The sequence below is a fragment of the Phocoena sinus genome, chromosome 6 (genome assembly GCF_008692025.1).
Source record: "Phocoena sinus isolate mPhoSin1 chromosome 6, mPhoSin1.pri, whole genome shotgun sequence".
NCBI lineage: Eukaryota > Metazoa > Chordata > Mammalia > Artiodactyla > Phocoenidae > Phocoena > Phocoena sinus.
This window is the reverse complement of record NC_045768.1, coordinates 32,082,527-32,099,277: the sequence shown is the minus strand read 5'-3', so window position 1 is coordinate 32,099,277 and position 16,751 is coordinate 32,082,527. Positions and strand designations below refer to the sequence as shown.

At 37.3% G+C, this 16,751-nt stretch overlaps 1 protein-coding gene across 2 annotated transcripts in view; it reads right to left on the bottom strand.

The window, feature by feature from the left end:
* The window catches only part of ERP44 (endoplasmic reticulum protein 44), a 92,440-nt gene that overhangs the window by 40,868 nt on the left and 34,821 nt on the right, over window positions 1-16,751 (bottom strand). For both annotated transcript variants that reach the window (XM_032636218.1, XM_032636219.1), the window contains one exon: window positions 11,962-12,077. In XM_032636218.1, coding sequence (XP_032492109.1) covers window positions 11,962-12,077 — 116 coding nt within the window. The remainder of the gene's footprint in view (window positions 1-11,961; window positions 12,078-16,751) is intronic.

Sequence of the window (16,751 nt, the reverse complement as noted above, 5' to 3'; positions counted from 1 at the left end):
CACTTACTTTGCCTTGATGGGTTCTGCCTGCCAGCCTGCCTGCCTAATGCCCAGCAGGGTTCCAAATGGGAAAATGCCTCTCCTCTTGTCTCAGCAATGTCCCTCCCTGCTATGATTATCCATGTCAGATAGTAAAAGAGGCAGATGATTTCAACAGGAAGGTCTTACTGTTCTGGTTCCAGGATAAAGACCACTGCCGCCTATGTACTTTTTCTATTCCCAAACTATGCCCTTCCACAATGTGGTAAAAAAAAACAAAACAAAAACACAACAGCAAAATAAAACCCTAAACAGAAAAATTACAAACAAAGCCTATAAGCTTACTCAGGATTCAGACTAAACCTGCTCATCCAAGTTCTATTTTATGCACATGAACTCTTCACTGTATATTTTCTCGTTTTTTTTTTACTGAAATATAGTTGACATATAACATTGTATATAAATTTAAGGTGTACAACATGTTGATTTGCTACATTTCTATATTGCAATATTACAATGTGATCCTCATTGTAGTGTTAGCTAGCACTCCTATCACTTTACATAATTATGCTTTTTTTTTGTGGTGAGAATAATTAAGATCCAGTCTCTTAGTAAGTTTGATGTTAATACAATATTGTTGTCTATAATTATTTTCCTATTCTTAATGTCTCATTTGTGTATAGCTCTTATAAAAACTTCTCAATTTCTAATGTGGAAGGTTCAAGTTGCATTGGAAGGCAGACAAGTGTGAGTAACTCTGGTATTTGGGAGCAAGTGCTGCCTAATTCAAGGACAATTACAAAGTACATTCCTAAAAATGTTAGTGGGAGTCAATGTTCTGCACTGGCCAGCAAATAATGTAAGAACGTCTCTTGCTCGGTGCTATACAGCCTATAGCCACTGGAGGGCAGCACAGAACCTGGTCCCACCAGGGGCAGATGGATGGGACTTTCTACATCTAAGGCAGCATGACCACCAAGAGAGAGTGATGAATTCTACTCTCAAACTCTCCAAAAGAGGCTGCATAAGATTAGATAAAGTGATATCATGATCCATAGTTGAAGCAAAGGCAAGTTTTAATTGTGTGTGTGTGTGTGTGTGTGTGTGTGTGTGTGTAGAAATTTTGGAAAACAAAGACAATTACAAAAAAAGGAAACAATCATTTGTAATCCAACTACCACTGGGGAAAACTGCTATTAACATTTTGGTTATATCTTGCTGACTTTGAATAAAAGCTGCTTAACTAGCAGTTGACATGTTTCAATTGAGAAAAAATGAACTCTAAGGTTAGTCAAACAGTAAAGTCTCAGCATCAATACTTGCAGAATGGGTATGAGCAGCTTGGGAAGAAAATCCTAGAAAAAGTACAGTAACATTCTTTAATCAAGAGTGTTACCAACACTCTTAATGGCACAGAAGTCAATAAATATTGTGTGGAAAACCACAGAAATCAATGACTCAGAAATGGTAAGTGATTGCACAAGAGTCAGATTCTGAAAGTGAAACTGTTTCAGGATTACTTGAATAAATTACTTCCCTTTTTAGGTACACAAATGAATGATATGACAAAAAATCTGTATCTAAGTAATTCTAAAGTAGTTCTTATGATAGACATTAAAATCCTAAGTGATAAGAAAACATTGTGCTAGGGCTTCCCTGGTGGCACAGTGGTTGAGAATTTGCCTGCTAATGTAGGGGACATGGGTTCGAGCCCTGGTCTGGGAGGATCCCACATGCCGTGGAGCAACTAGGCCTGTGAGCCACAACTACTGAGCCTGCGCGTCTGGAGCCTGTGCTCCGCAACAAGAGGGGCCGCCATAGTGAGAGGCCCACGCACTGCGATGAAGAGTGGCTCCCGCTTGCCACAACTAGAGAAAGCCCTCGCACAGAAACGAAGACGAAACACAGCAAAAATAAATTAATAAACTCCTACCCCCAACATCTTCTTTAAAAAAAAGAAAGAAAACATAGTTCAATCTTTCTGTTTTTTTTTTCAGTTACAGATAAAAGTGTGCCTTATAATCAGTGACAAGTAAACTTGACAAAATACTGCAAAAAGTACTTTACCGTATGTTGAGAGATAATGATATAACCTATTTAAAGTATTTAACAAAGCACCTATAAAACTAATAGTTCATAAATGCTGGCTACTATTTATCCATCCATCTATTCAATAACTATAAATAAACACAGATAATGTGCTAGACACCCCAATCCAGTGCTAGGAACAATTTCTAATTGTTTGCACAGACTAGAATCTTAAATGAAATTCTTAAAACTCTTCATGTATAATACAGGTAACAAAAAGATATACCAGTTTGGATTCCCTAAGATCAGTATAAAAGAAATCCTCTAATAAGTCCATAATAAATATGTCTTCACCAGAGATGTAGAGATTCCTTTCTCCCAGCTGGGAGAAACTAAAAGGGCAATTGTCAGATCTGTGACAAATATGAAACATACTACCCGTCCTCTGCAGGATAAGTGGGGACACAGCAGCAAATGCTCTCTGGGCTGTAGGAGGGAGCTGCTCCTCTATGTGTAACTTGAGTCTGTCTCTTTAACTGCCCTGAGTTCCTTTTACTTTTTCTCTTCCTCTACTTCTCTTCTACTTTGTCTGTTCCCTACCTTAAATACAACAGATGGAGAACTTAGGGGCTTAGGAGGTGAACTAAATTTTACCACTAGATGAGGGTTTTTCAAGCTACAAGATTTACACTGGGATTTCAAAAAAATATAGCTAAGCTTAAATAGTTGGAAGCTTCCTGATGTCATTCCAGCAACAGTCCAAGTTTAAAATTCTCTTACAGTTTCCAACCTTTTGGGGGGAAGGCGGTAGAGTGGGGAAGGGAAATCAAAGCTGCTGCAAGCAGCTCATACACAGAAACAAAAGGGCTGACTGAGTGAAATGAGCCTGTTATATCCATTCTTGCCTTCTCTCCTTCTCCAGTTCCAAGTTCTCAGCCTATTTACCTGAACCTTTCATCAAATAAAGTCCTAGGAAGGGCATATAACGAAGTGAGATAAAGGTAGGGCAGAAAGCACTCCATGGGATGCTGCTACGTGGAAGAGACAGAGATAGAAAGAAATGCGGGCAGCAAACCTAGAATTATGTACTGAGATAACTTTTCCTGATCAACTAGTAAACTGGCATAGAGGACAACTCCAAAAGGAGGCCCAGCAGGTTCTAAGGGATGAGTACATGCATTGCCTCCCACAGGGGCTGCTTTGAAAATACTCGGCATGTTTTATGAAAATTAGTGCCATTACATTTTTATATTGTTATGTAATTATGTTGTTTGTTTCTTCACTTTATGGTCTCACCTCATCCTCAATTCTTAAGCAGTACTGATAAAGAAAAAAACTATAACACCACACTGGCAGAAATTCCCAAACGCACGACAATATACCACATTTGTGGCTAAGATAGACTCACAACTAAATTCAGACATGTGTTACACCTCAGTTCGAGCTTGCAAAATGTTAAGAAGCAATACATAGTCATTAAAGATTTTAAAACCTCAATGCAAGCAAAGGATGGCTCATTCATTTTGCCACATTAATTTCTTCCAGGAACCTTGTTGGGTTTTATCAAGTCTTTCAGCATTTATTGATAGGATAAGCTGGTTTTCCCCATTTTAGATACTGATGGGATTTATTCTATTTCCTAACATTAAGCCATCTTTGTGTTACTGGCATTCTACTTGGTAATGGGAGAATATTCACAAAAGGTACATCTACCTTCCATAGTACCCAGTGGTAACGCAGACGTGCTGCTGTCCAGGAGATGGCAACTTATGAGAGAAGGCAGTTCATGACCAACAAAATGCCTTCAACTGCCATCCCTGCACACAGGAAGTTTTCACTAAGAAATCGAGACAGCCACAGAGAGAACAAGGGCTCAGTTTCCAAAAGCCATCAAGTGGCTCTAAGTATTCCTCAAAATGCCAGTAAAAGTCATCCAAGGAAATTCTCTTTAAATTCAATAATCATGTTGAAGGTTACTTATCATAGTGAAAGCAACAGAAATTACAATTAACAGTATCACAGTACGCCTGTATAGTGCAGATTTCAAGCTTCTTTCACACATATTCTCTCAAAAACTCTAAAGCAACAGGGCGCTCCTCCCTCTTTTCCAAACCAGACAAATTACAGGTTCAGTGACTTTTTATAACAGCTTTCTATTTTGAAAATTTTCAAACTTAAAAGAAGATGAAAAAGTAATATAATGAGCACCTGCATGCCCTCACCTGGATTTAACATTTTACCACATTTGGTTACCATATCCCTCTTTCTCACCACACACACACACACATACACACGCACACACACTTTTTATGGTGAGTCCTAAATCAAGTTTAGCAATTTTTTTGTTTTTTTAGATAACTTGCCCAACAGTATATGACTTAGTAAGTAGTAGGCCTCTGGTACCAGAACAAAGGATTCTACCTTAGTAGAGGGCTGGGCCACACAGTATAGAAACAATAATACCACATATAAGTAACTACATTTTTCATATGCTGACCCAGTAGGGATAATTTAAACAGACTATTACATTATTCATAACAAACATTTTGTCTTTTTTTTTTTTGGCCATGCAGCGCAGCATGCTGCATCTCAGTTCCCTGAACAGGGATCGAACCAGCACCCCCTGCAGTGGAAGCACAGAGTCTTAACCACTGGACTACCAGGGAAGCCCCCTTGAGTCATTTTTATGCAGGAACTGGGTGAGTTCTCGGTTTCTATGAGAAACCTCAATTTAAATTACTTTACTTTGACCTTCAAAATAGTATAGTTACCTGATAAAAGCTGTATACTGCTGGTGACAAGTCTGGCTCCCCCCATTTACTATGTAACCTTGGTAAATCACTCAGCCTCTCTAAGTCTTTCAGTGTCTTCATCTATAAGATGATAATATACTCCAGCTCTCTGAAAGTCCAATGTTCATTACCACCTCAGAAACTTCACACCTACTCCTCCATTTGTCTGAAACACTCTTCTTCCCTTTTTTCCCTTAAAAACTCCTACTCTTGGGCTTCCCTGGCGACGCAGTGGTTGAGAGTCCACCTGCCGACGCAGGGGACACGGGTTCGTGCCCCAGTCCGGGAAGGTCCCACATGCCGCGGAGCGGCTGGGCCCGTGAGCCATGGCCGCTGAGCCTGCACTTCCGGAGCCTGTGCTCTGCAATGGGAGAGGCCACAACAGTGAGAGGCCCGCATACCGCAAAAAAAAAAAAACTCCTACTCTTCCTTCAGGTCTTGTATCATTGCCTCAAGAGAGGACCTTCCTATGCCCCTAGACTAAGTCAGACTTATTATCTCATAGCACCCAAAACCTTCCCTTCAAAACAGTTATCCCAATAAGCAATTGTGTATTTATTGCTCTTGCCTTTCTGGGTGTGTTTGGCTCACTGCTATATCTCTAGAACCTCCCACACTGCATTATAAAGGGCAGGCATATTAAAAAAAAATGTTGTGGAATAAATGCATAACCGTATCTCAGTGGTGAAGATAACTGAAATAATACATTCAAAAAGCATGCCTAACTCCAAGTAAGCACTACATCAAAAATAGTTCTTCCCAGCAATTTGACTAGAAACTTTTTACAGGACCTTTTCCAAGAAATAACACTATTACTATGAATGGAAGTTCTGGGTGACACACTGAGCTGGAAACAAGAGAGACAGACTTAAGTATCAGAAGGCAGGACAGAGTGGGTTGCCACAATGCCAGACAAGTGATTAATAAGAACACATATGTGAGCAGGATGATATCTTGATTCTGAGGTCACCTTCTGGTTCTGCTAGGAAGCTTCATAGAGAACTTCTGCCTGACAGAAACTAATCCTGAAGCAGCAAGTAGGTACACTTGGCTGGAAAGAATACTGTAAGGAAATAAAGACCGTAAGTAGTAAAACTTTTTATTTGCAAACAGTATAATTGCCTAAGTAGAAAATCCTATGGGATCTACATAAAACTTATTAGAACTAATAAGTACCAGTGTACAAGATCATTATACAAAAATCAATTGTATTTCTATATACTAGCAACAAACAACAGAAATAAAAATTTTAGTTTTAACAAATGTACCATGGTAATGTAAAATGTCAACATTAGGGTAAACTGAGTAAGGAGTATAAGGGAACTCACCGTATTATCTTTGCAAACTTCTCTGTATCTCCACATTTGTTCCAAAAATAAAAAGTTTATTTTAAAAATATCATTTACAACAGCATCAAAAAATAGTGATAAATATGACAAAGATGTGAAAGACATGTAGACTAAAACATTGCTGAAAACTGCAAAACATTGCTAAGAGAAACTGAAAAGACCTAAATAAATGGGGAGATATACAATGTTCATGAATTAGAAGATTCAATAGTGTCAAAATGACAGTTCTCCACAAAGTGGTCTAAGGATTCAAAGTAATCCCAATTAAAATCCCAGCAGTCTTCCCCCGCAACACCCCCTTTGGCTAAAAATTAACAAGCTGATTCTAAAAGTCATACAGAAATCCAAAGCAACTACAGTAACCAAACCACTTTGAAAAAAATTGCAAAGTTGGAAGATTTACACTCATGACTTCAAGACTTATTTATAAAGCTACAGTAATCTAGAAAGTGTGGTATTGGTGTAAACATAGACAAATAAACAAATAAATCATAGACAAATATATCCAGTACAGAGACTAGAAATAGATCCATATACATATAGTCAGTTGATTTTAACAAAGATGCAAAGTTAGTTATTGAAGAAAGGATAGTCTTTTCAATAAATTATGTCAGAACAACTTGATAACTACTTGCAAAAAATGCATTCCAATCCATACATTGTGCCACATGTAAAAATTAACTCCAAATGCATAATAGACCTAAATGTAAAACTTCACACTATAAAATGAATGAAAGAAAACATAGCAGAAAATCTTTGTGATCTTGGGTGAGGCAAAGATTTCTGAGATACAGAATTTAAAAATATAATCCATTTGTAAAAGGACAAATTGTACTCCATCAAAATTAAGAGTATATGCCCTTCAGAAGATACTCTCAAACAAAACTGGAGATCTCACACTTCCTGATTTCAAAACTTATTACAAAGCTACAGTAATAAAAGCAGTGTGGTACTGGCATAAAGATAGACATATTGACCAATGGAACACAACAGAGAGCCCAGAAATATGGTCAAATGAATTTTGACAAGGGTGTCAAGTCATTCAATAGGGAAAGGACAGTCCATCAACAAATGGTGTTAGAAAAGCTGAATGTCCACAAGCAAAAGAACGAAACTGGATCCTTACCTTGCACCATATACAAAAATTAATTTGAAATGGGTAAAGACCTAAACATACCACCTAAATGATTAATACTCTAAAAAGAAAATAGGGGAGAAAAGATTCATGACATTGGAGTCGCAATAATTTCGTGGATATGACACCAAAAGTAAAGGCAACAAATGTAAAACCAGATTAACTGGACGTCAAAATTTAAAACTTCTGTGCAAAGGACATAATCAACAGAGTGAAAAGGCACCCTATGGAATGGAAGAAAATATTTATAAATCCTATTATCTGATAAAGGGTTAATGTCTAGAATATACAAAGAACACCTACAACTCAACAACAAAAAATAAACGGATTAAAAAATGAGCAAAGGACTCAAACAGATTTTTCACCAAAGAAGGTAAACAAATGGCCAAGAAGCACATGAAAAGATGCTCAACATTACTAATCACTAGGGAAATGCAAATCAAAACCAGGATGAAATATCACTTCACACCGTTTAGGATGGCTGTTATCTCAAAAACAGAAAATAAGAGTTGGCAAGGATGTGGAGAAATTAGAACCCTTGTGCACTACTGGCAGGAATATAAAAGTTGGTACAGCTGCTTTGGAAAGCAGTATTGTGATTCCTCAAAAATTAAAAAATAGAACTATCATATGATCCAGCAATTCCACTTCTGGGTATACATCTGAAGGAAATGAAAACAGTATGTTGAAGAGACATCTGCACCCCTATGTTCACAGCAGCATTATTTACAATAGCTAGGACATGGAAACAACCTAAGTGTCCATCGATGGATAAATGGATAAAGAAGTTGTAGGATGGCCATACAACAGAATATCATTCAGCCATCACATGGAAGGAAATTCTGACACACGCGACAACATGGAAGTACCTTCAGGACATTATGCTAAGTGAAATAAGCCTGCCACAAAAAGACAAATGCTGTATGATTCCACTTTTACCAGGTATCTAGAATAGTCAAACTCATAGAAAAATAAAGAGGAATGGTGGTTACCAGGAACTACGAGGAGGGGGAAACAGGGAGTTGCTTAATGAGTATAGCATTTAAGTGTCACAAGATGAAGTTCTGGGGACTGGTTGTACAGCAGTGTGAATATATTTAATGTTACTGAACTATACAATTAAAAATGGTAAAGATGGTAAATTTTATGCTCTGTGTATTTTAGCACAATTAAAGACACTCTTAAGAGAGTAAAATGGGAGAAAAAGATCTGCAAATTACACATGTAAAAGAGAACTTGTAAAAAGAGTTCTCAAAACCCAGTAAGAATTTATTATAAGAAATTATTACACCTGTTAATAATTTAACAGATCTGATAAATTTAAAAGATTGACCATACCAAATGTTGCCAAGAATATGGAACAACTTGAACACTCATACACTGCTAGTAGATGTGTAAAATAATACAAGTACTTTGGAAAACAGTTTGGCAGTTTCTTAAAAAGTTAAATATACACCTACCATAAGACCCACATATTTCACACCTAGGTATTTGCCCAGGAAAAATGAAAGCATGTGTACAAAGAGTTGTATCTGAATGTTCATAGCAGCTTTATTTATAATAGCCCGAAAATGGAAACAACCCAAATGTCTGTCAACAGGTGAACAGTTAAACAAATTATAGTATATAGCCATACAATGGAATGCCACTCAATAATAAAAATGAATAATACATGTAACCATCTCAAAATAACTATGCTGAGTCAACAACACACACACACACACACACACACACAAAGAACACATGATGTATGATTTCACTTATATAAAATCCTAGAAAATACAAACTAGTCTATAGTAACAGAAAGCAGTTCCATGGCCCCCTGAGGATTGACAGGGGAAGAGAGGGACCACAAAGGAGCACAAGCAAAATCTGGGGGATGACAGATATGTTGACATCTTGACTGTGATCATGGTTTCACAACTGCATACATGTGTCAAAACATTAAATTGTATAATTTAAGCTTGTACAGTTTATTATATGTCAATTATACTTCAATAAATCTTTTCTTTTTTTTTAAAAGCAAATCCTACCAAAGAACAATGTGCCTAACAGGCATTTCTCTCCAGACCACAGGACTCTTAAGGTCCTTCCAGTTCAAAACCTCTATAATTCACCTGGCACATGAGGGGTTACCCAAAGTACAGTCTGTCATACAATCTCAAAGAAAGAGTGGAAAACATGAACAAATCATCAGTAAGGATTTCATAATGTCACTTTAAAAAGTGAAGAATTACACAGAAGGGAAAAAATATTTAGGGAAAATACACAATGTCTCAGATATAACTTTCATTAGTAAAAAACTAATTTTGTAGATATCTCTGGTGGATCAAAAAAACATCTTAACTATGGCTATTTACTCCCATAAAAAGAGAACTTAATTACTATCAATGATGTCAGATTTATCTCATATGTTAGTATGTCTAGAAGTAGAATAAATGATATGTATTGTTCAACAATAGTTAATTTTTCTTTCTAATAACTAATAACTGTAAGCTTGAGAGCATAATTTCAGATCTTATACTCCAAATTCAGTGAAAGTAGGCACTGTTGTCTGTACTTTAATGTCTAATTAAATACATAAAGAATAGAAAAATCTGAAATGAGAGTCCACACCAAAAACATCATGTTCTCTGTCAGTGAAAGGTGGGAGGAAAGATGCAGAAAGCAGTGTGGAAATGCAGGCCATGCTTGCACTGACAACCTTTTATTGCTCCCTTCATTGTATCTAGTTATGAACCACGGCAGATAGAAATGTGGGGTATGGCTTAGAAGATTTTGAAATGCTCTGCTGTTAGCCGTTTCTGGGATTTTTTTACCAGAAAATCCCCAAAACGTTTGTCAAATTGAACAGAAAAGAAGCAAATAGGTCTAGGAAGGCATTTGGTCAGGAGTTCTGGATTCTAAGCCTGCCATGACTAGACAGTAGGCTGTATGACATTGGTTAAGCCACTTTATTTCCATTTCCTCATCAGCAAAGTGAAAAGTTAGTGTACACACACACACACACACACACACACACACACACACAGAGAGAGAAATTCTAGTTGTCAGGTGAAATGTAAAGGATAGGAAATTTGCACAATGGGAGTTTTCCATAATTCAGGACAACTTATCAATAACTCAATGCAACAAGCTTTCATTTTTTTATTATTTTTTTTAATTGGAGTAAAATTGCTTTACAATGTTGTGTTGGTTTCTGCTGTACAGTGAAGTGAATCAGCTATATGTATACCTATATCCCCTCCCTCTCGGACCTCCCTCCCACTGCCTTCCATCCCACGCATCTAGGTCGTCACAGAGCACCAAGCTGAACTCCCTGTGTTATACAGCGGGTTCCCAGTAGCTATCTATTTTACACATGGTAGTGTATTTATATAAAACCTAATCTCCCAATTTGTTCCACCCTCCCCTTCCCACCCTGTGTCCACATGTCAATTTTCTACATCTACATCTCTATTCCTGCCCTACAAATACGTTCATCTGTACCATTTTCCTAGATTCCACATATATGCGTTAATATATGATATTTGTTTTTCTTCACTCTGTATGACAGACTCTAGGTCCATCCACATCTCTATAAATGACCCAATTTTGTTCCTTTTTATGGCTGAGTAATATTCCATTGTATATATGTTACCATATCTTCTTTATCCATTCATCTATCGTTTGACATTTAGGTTGTTTCCATGTCCTGGCTATTGTAAATAGTGCTGCAATGAACACTGGGGTACATGTGTCCTTTTGAATTCTGGTTTTCTCAGGGTATATGCCCAGTAGTGGGATTACTGGGTCAAATGGTAGTTCTATTTTTAGTTTCTTAAGGAACTTCCATACTGTTCTCCACAGTGGCTGTAGCAATTTACATTCCCACCAACAGTGCAAAAGGGTTCCCTTTTCTCCACACCCTCTCCAGCATTTATTGTTTGTAGATTTTTTGATGATGGCCATTCTGACTGGTGTGAGGTAATACCTCATTGTAGTTTTGATTTGCATTTCTCTAATAATTAGTGATGCTGAACATCTTTTCATGTGCCTCTTGGCCATCTGTATGTCACTCACACACACACACACACACACGCACACACACACACAGAAATTCTACTTGTCAGGTGATACATAAAGGATAGGAAATTTGCACAATGGGAGTGTTCTGTAATTCAGGGCAACTTACCAATAACTCATTGCAACAAACTTTTAATCAGTAACTACAGCAAATTACACCTCAAAGACAGTCTAAGACAATCTTAATATAATCTTTTAAACAACAGAAACCACCCCAAAGTCTGAGATTGTTTTATCTGAAATTACTACAAATAGTATTTTTGCATGATTCTAAAACTAACAGAAATCCTTTTCTTTCCTAAAACTATATTTCAATTTTATTTATTGATTTTGGTATTTGCTTTGGTAGAAAACCAAAATGATTTACTAACTCTATGCTTGCACTACTATATTTTAATGAAAAAAAACTTTTTTAATCCCTCACACAGGCAGAATGGAAAGTAGTGTTTTAAGTACAAAAAGATTAAATATTAACATTTTAACCAAGGTCACTAGAACATTTTGGCTTGTTCTCTACTTAAAACAGAGCAATAAAAAAAAAAAAAGTGTGTGTGTGTGTGTAGGAGAGGTGGGGACAGGACAGTTTCTTCCAGACTTCCTATAAGGTACTTACAGTGCTGATCACAATCAACTCTGGCAAACACTACTTGATTTTCATTTGGATATTCTTCCTTAATGACATTGGAAGCTTCCTCAAAAATTGGGTGCAACATCTGGCTGAAACGACACCTATGCACAGAGGAGGATACCAATTAAAACCGAAGATCAGAAGCAATAAAATTTTATTGATATTTCTGTTGTTATCCATTCATATTTAGCATATAACAATAAACAGAATTAACAATCACACTGTTAATTCAGGAATCCTGATGTCATTCATTGGAGAGGAAAACAATTTTGAATTCAAAGACTATTCCATTTCAAAGACTGGACAAATAATTTAAAGATTCTGGTTTTTTTCACTGGAAGAAAATGACCAATATTATGGAGCACAAAGCTAAGGACCTCTCACAGCGGCAATGAAACAAGTCTGAAATAAGCCCTCTAAGATGTATCTACTTGGACTTGCAACTACTAAGACTCAGGCATTTATGAAGGAAATTCGTTTTCTCCAAATAACATATTTTTAGACTACAAAATCTTTAAAATGGTAAGTTTATTGCAAATATTAGACTGGTTCACCTGACAAGTTCAGTCAAATCTCATAGGCAAGTTAGCATACTAAATAAATAAGTTTTATAAAAATGATATATGGGGGCTTCCCTGGTGGCGCAGTAGTTGAGAGTCTGCCTGCCGATGCAGGGAATGCGGGTTTGTGCCCCGGTCCGGGAGGATCCCACATGCCGCAGAGCGGCTGGGCCCGTGAGCCATGGCCACTGAGCCTGCGCGTCCGGAGCCTGTGCTCCGCAACGGGAGAGGCCACAACAGTGAGAGACCCGTGTACCGCAAAAAAAAAAAAAAAGATATATGGTATAGAGTGAATTTCCCCCTCAAAATTTACCTCTGGTTAAAATGGGCTTTTGTATCTATAAACTCTTAAATATACTAAGTTCAGGAGCAAAATTTTTTAATCCCCAAATGAGACTTTCCTGTCCATGTTTCCTTTGTCTGTAGTTTTTGTTTTGCTTTTACTTTTAAAGGGGGGCACAAACCCCACAATATTCCAGAAACTTGACACCTCTAATTCTGACTGCCCCTTAATCAGGCCAACCACTTCACAAATATATTCTATGGGTCATTAAAGGGACCTGATAAGAAAGAGAAGAATAAGAATCAGCACACAAGCAGCTGGGCTAGAATGGTCATTCTCATATGAAAAAGGTATGCAGTATTTGTTAACAACAACAACAACAAAACTATAATTGCTACTATTGCTTCCTGAGCCCTTTGCCATCAAGAAATTTACTTAAATGAAGCCAGTGAGCTCTTTAATCCACATGTGATTAGGTCATACATATTAACTATAATTCAACAAAAATATTATTAAAGCCTGTGAAAGGAAAACAAACTTTATACTTCTTCCCTATTTCTTTCTGTATGTAACTCTTCTAGCCCACTCACCTGACTTCCTAAGGAGATGTCCTAGAATATACCAAGGAGACACAATCTGTATCTTCAATCTCTCGCTTTCAAGTGGCTCTTTCCTCTTTTAGCATTCTTAAATCTCTCCCATCTGGGATAGGTGGGTGGGGTCTGTGGATATCAGGGACCGTGTCTTATTTGACTACATATTCTAATAAGCATTTCAGTAGATGTCTGTTAAATGAATAAACTGATAGACTGGAGGAACTGGAGAGGCTAGGACCACAGGTTTGTGGGTTCTTACAGTTTGCTGAAGATAGCATTCTAGAGGGCCAGGGAGGCAAGGGGTAAGGACTGATTAATGGTTTCTTGAAGAATTAGGATATGGCCTAGTAAAGAATCAGTGGACAGGCTCCTGGCTTATGGGCAAGGTAAAGACAGATATTAACGGCTCCTTTCTGGATTGTCCAGTTTGCTGCCCAGCAAGCACTTAAGCACAGATTCATGTTTAAAATAGGATCGGTTTTAATACCAAAATGTGAAAGGGGAAGATGAAATAAAAATTCAATTGCAATATTACTGTACCTGCATACATATGGAAAGTTACATTTATAAAAGTAACACAACCAAAGCAAATAGATCTATTAACAGGGCCTTAAGGGTCATCAGAATCCAATCTCCAGTCTAGTACTTGAATCGACCCTTTACAAATCAACCAAATGGGTAAAAGTCTCTGCAGGGACAATTTAGGGGCACCTGCTAATAGTATAACCTAGTGGGGAAAAAAATAAGCTTTGGAGTCAGACATACCTGAGTTTAAATCCCAGTTCCACCACTTACTAGCCGTCTGACCTTTCTGAGCCTCAATTTCCTCAACCTAAAATGGAAATTATAATACCTACCTGCAGGGTAGTTCTGAGCATTAAAAGCAATATATGTAAAGAGTCTGGCACATAACAGCATTATTAAGTTCCTACTATGGTTTATTGTCCTCTCAGGTATATTTTTAGGCAGATCTATTAGAGAATTCTTCCTTAAACTGTACCACATCCATAACTTCCAGAGGGAACTCAGAATCCAGCCTTTGAGGCGACACAGTGTAGGTCTATGTCCTATTGCCAGTTACCCAAGTTTTTTCAGTTGAATAAAAGAGTATTAATTTATGAACAATTCCAGGTATTCTTTGGTAATATGTTTCTCAAATAACTGCAGTTATTCCACATTTCCAATTCACTTTTTGCAACAAGGCTGGTGGCATGTTCTATTTCGTTTTCTTATAACACACAAAATCCCTCCATCAAAATAACTGCATTCTAGTTTTAACTCTGCCATAATCTAGTCAGGTGATTGTGGGGAAATACTTTACTCCTCTGGATCTCAGTTTTTTCTTTAAAGTGGACTGAATTAAATAATCTTCTACCAAATGTTGTGGCTAATGTTACATCTGGATAATCTTAATTTACCTCAGAAAATGCTTCCTTTTGTTGTACATTTTATAAATGGTATTTTCTCTGTATATCTTCAACATTTTACTGAAATTCTTCAAGTACAGATACTATACATCATTCATCCAGTAAATATTTATTGTTAATAAATATAATAAATAAATAATATAATAATATAAATAAATAATATAATAAATAAAATAAATATTTATTATGTTAATACTTATCTGCCAAGTATTATGCAAAGTGCTTGGGGATTCATGTTGAAAAAAGATAGATATGGTAACTTTTCACAAAGCTACTAATATAGTAAGGAAGTACCAACTAAACCACAGCATACAAGTGTTATGACTGGGTAAGTATGTGGTGTTATGAGAAGATATAAAAAGGGTTCCTAACCTGACTTAAGAGTAGGGGTAGGGGTACTGATGTAGGAAGGTGACCTGGAGAAAGTGGCATCTAATCCAAGACTTGAAAGATGATTCAGACTTAAGGAAGTAAACAAGTGGGTAAGAGAAGAGAGATCCATTCAGACAGAGAAAATACCATGACTAAAGGTCCAAAGATGAAAGAATACAGAATATTACATAAACTGAAAGGCATTCAGTATAACAGAACAGAATGTGGGAGTGGAGAGAGGCAAGAGATATAGCTACAGAGGAAGGAAGGGACCAGGTCATCAGGGGCCTCCTAGGCAAAGGTAATAGAAAACATTTAAGGGTTTTAAGATGAGGTGTAAACTAATCCAATTTGCACTTTAGGAAACATACTCCAGCTTACTTTGTAGTGAACAGAATGGAGACACATAGGACTAGAAGCACAGGAAATAAACTAGGAGACTGTCACAGGAATCTAGGTAAATTGCAGGACTGTGGCCTGAAGTAGGGTAGTGGCATCTACTAGGTAGTAAGCCAAAAAGGGTCATAAAAGATACAGATTGTCTAGGAATAAGGATCATGTGAGAGTTTCAAACTTCTCTCCAGCTGAAGCTCCCTTCTTCCGATCCCCATGCCACATTCTTTAACATCTGCTACATATTATGCCCTTGTAGATGCTGGGAATACTAAGTAAGACATCTCTGCTCTCAAACTCTGTTTGCTAGAGCACAAAGATGAAAGACAAGACAAAACAAACAAACAAAAAAAATGGTTCTAATGAACCTAGGGGTAAGGACAGGAATAAAGACCCAGACGTACAGAATGGACTTGAGGACACGGGGATGAGGAGGAGTAAGCTGTGACAAAGTGAGAGAGTAGCATGGACATATATACACTACCAAATGTAAAATAGATAGCTAGTGGGAAGCAGCCGCATAGCACAGGGAGATCAGCTCCATCAGCTCAGTGCTGTGTGACCACCTAGAGGGGTGGGATAGGGAGGGTGGGAGGGAGAAGCAAGAGGGAGGAGATATGGGGATATATGTATATGTATAGCTGATTCACTTTGTTATAAAGCAGAAACTAACACAACATTGTAAAGCAATTATACTCCAATAAAGATGTTAAAAAACAAACAATGTAGCAAGAAAAGAATGTGGTACATAGGGAACTATATGAACACGTAAGACAGAATCCAATTCAGACAGGGAAAGGAGTAAACGCTTCCTAGAAGTAGTAAGTAGTAGTAGATGGTATATGTTATAAAATGTCAACATTATTTTTCCTTCTAAACTTGCCACACCCACATCCTCACCTCCAAACACTGCCTTACTCCTCAGTCAGGAAAAAGAGAGAATTGCAATACGTAAGTGTGTGTGTGTGTGTGTGTGTGTGTGTGTGTGTGTGTGTGTGTATGTGAGAGAGAGAGAGAGAGAGAAAGAGAAAGAGAAAGAGAAAGAGAGAGAGAGAGAGAGAGAGAGACAAAGAGGGAGAGACAGAGAGATCTGAGTTTTTATGTTACCTGCTTTTATTTTAAAATGTGGGATAATGGAATCAGG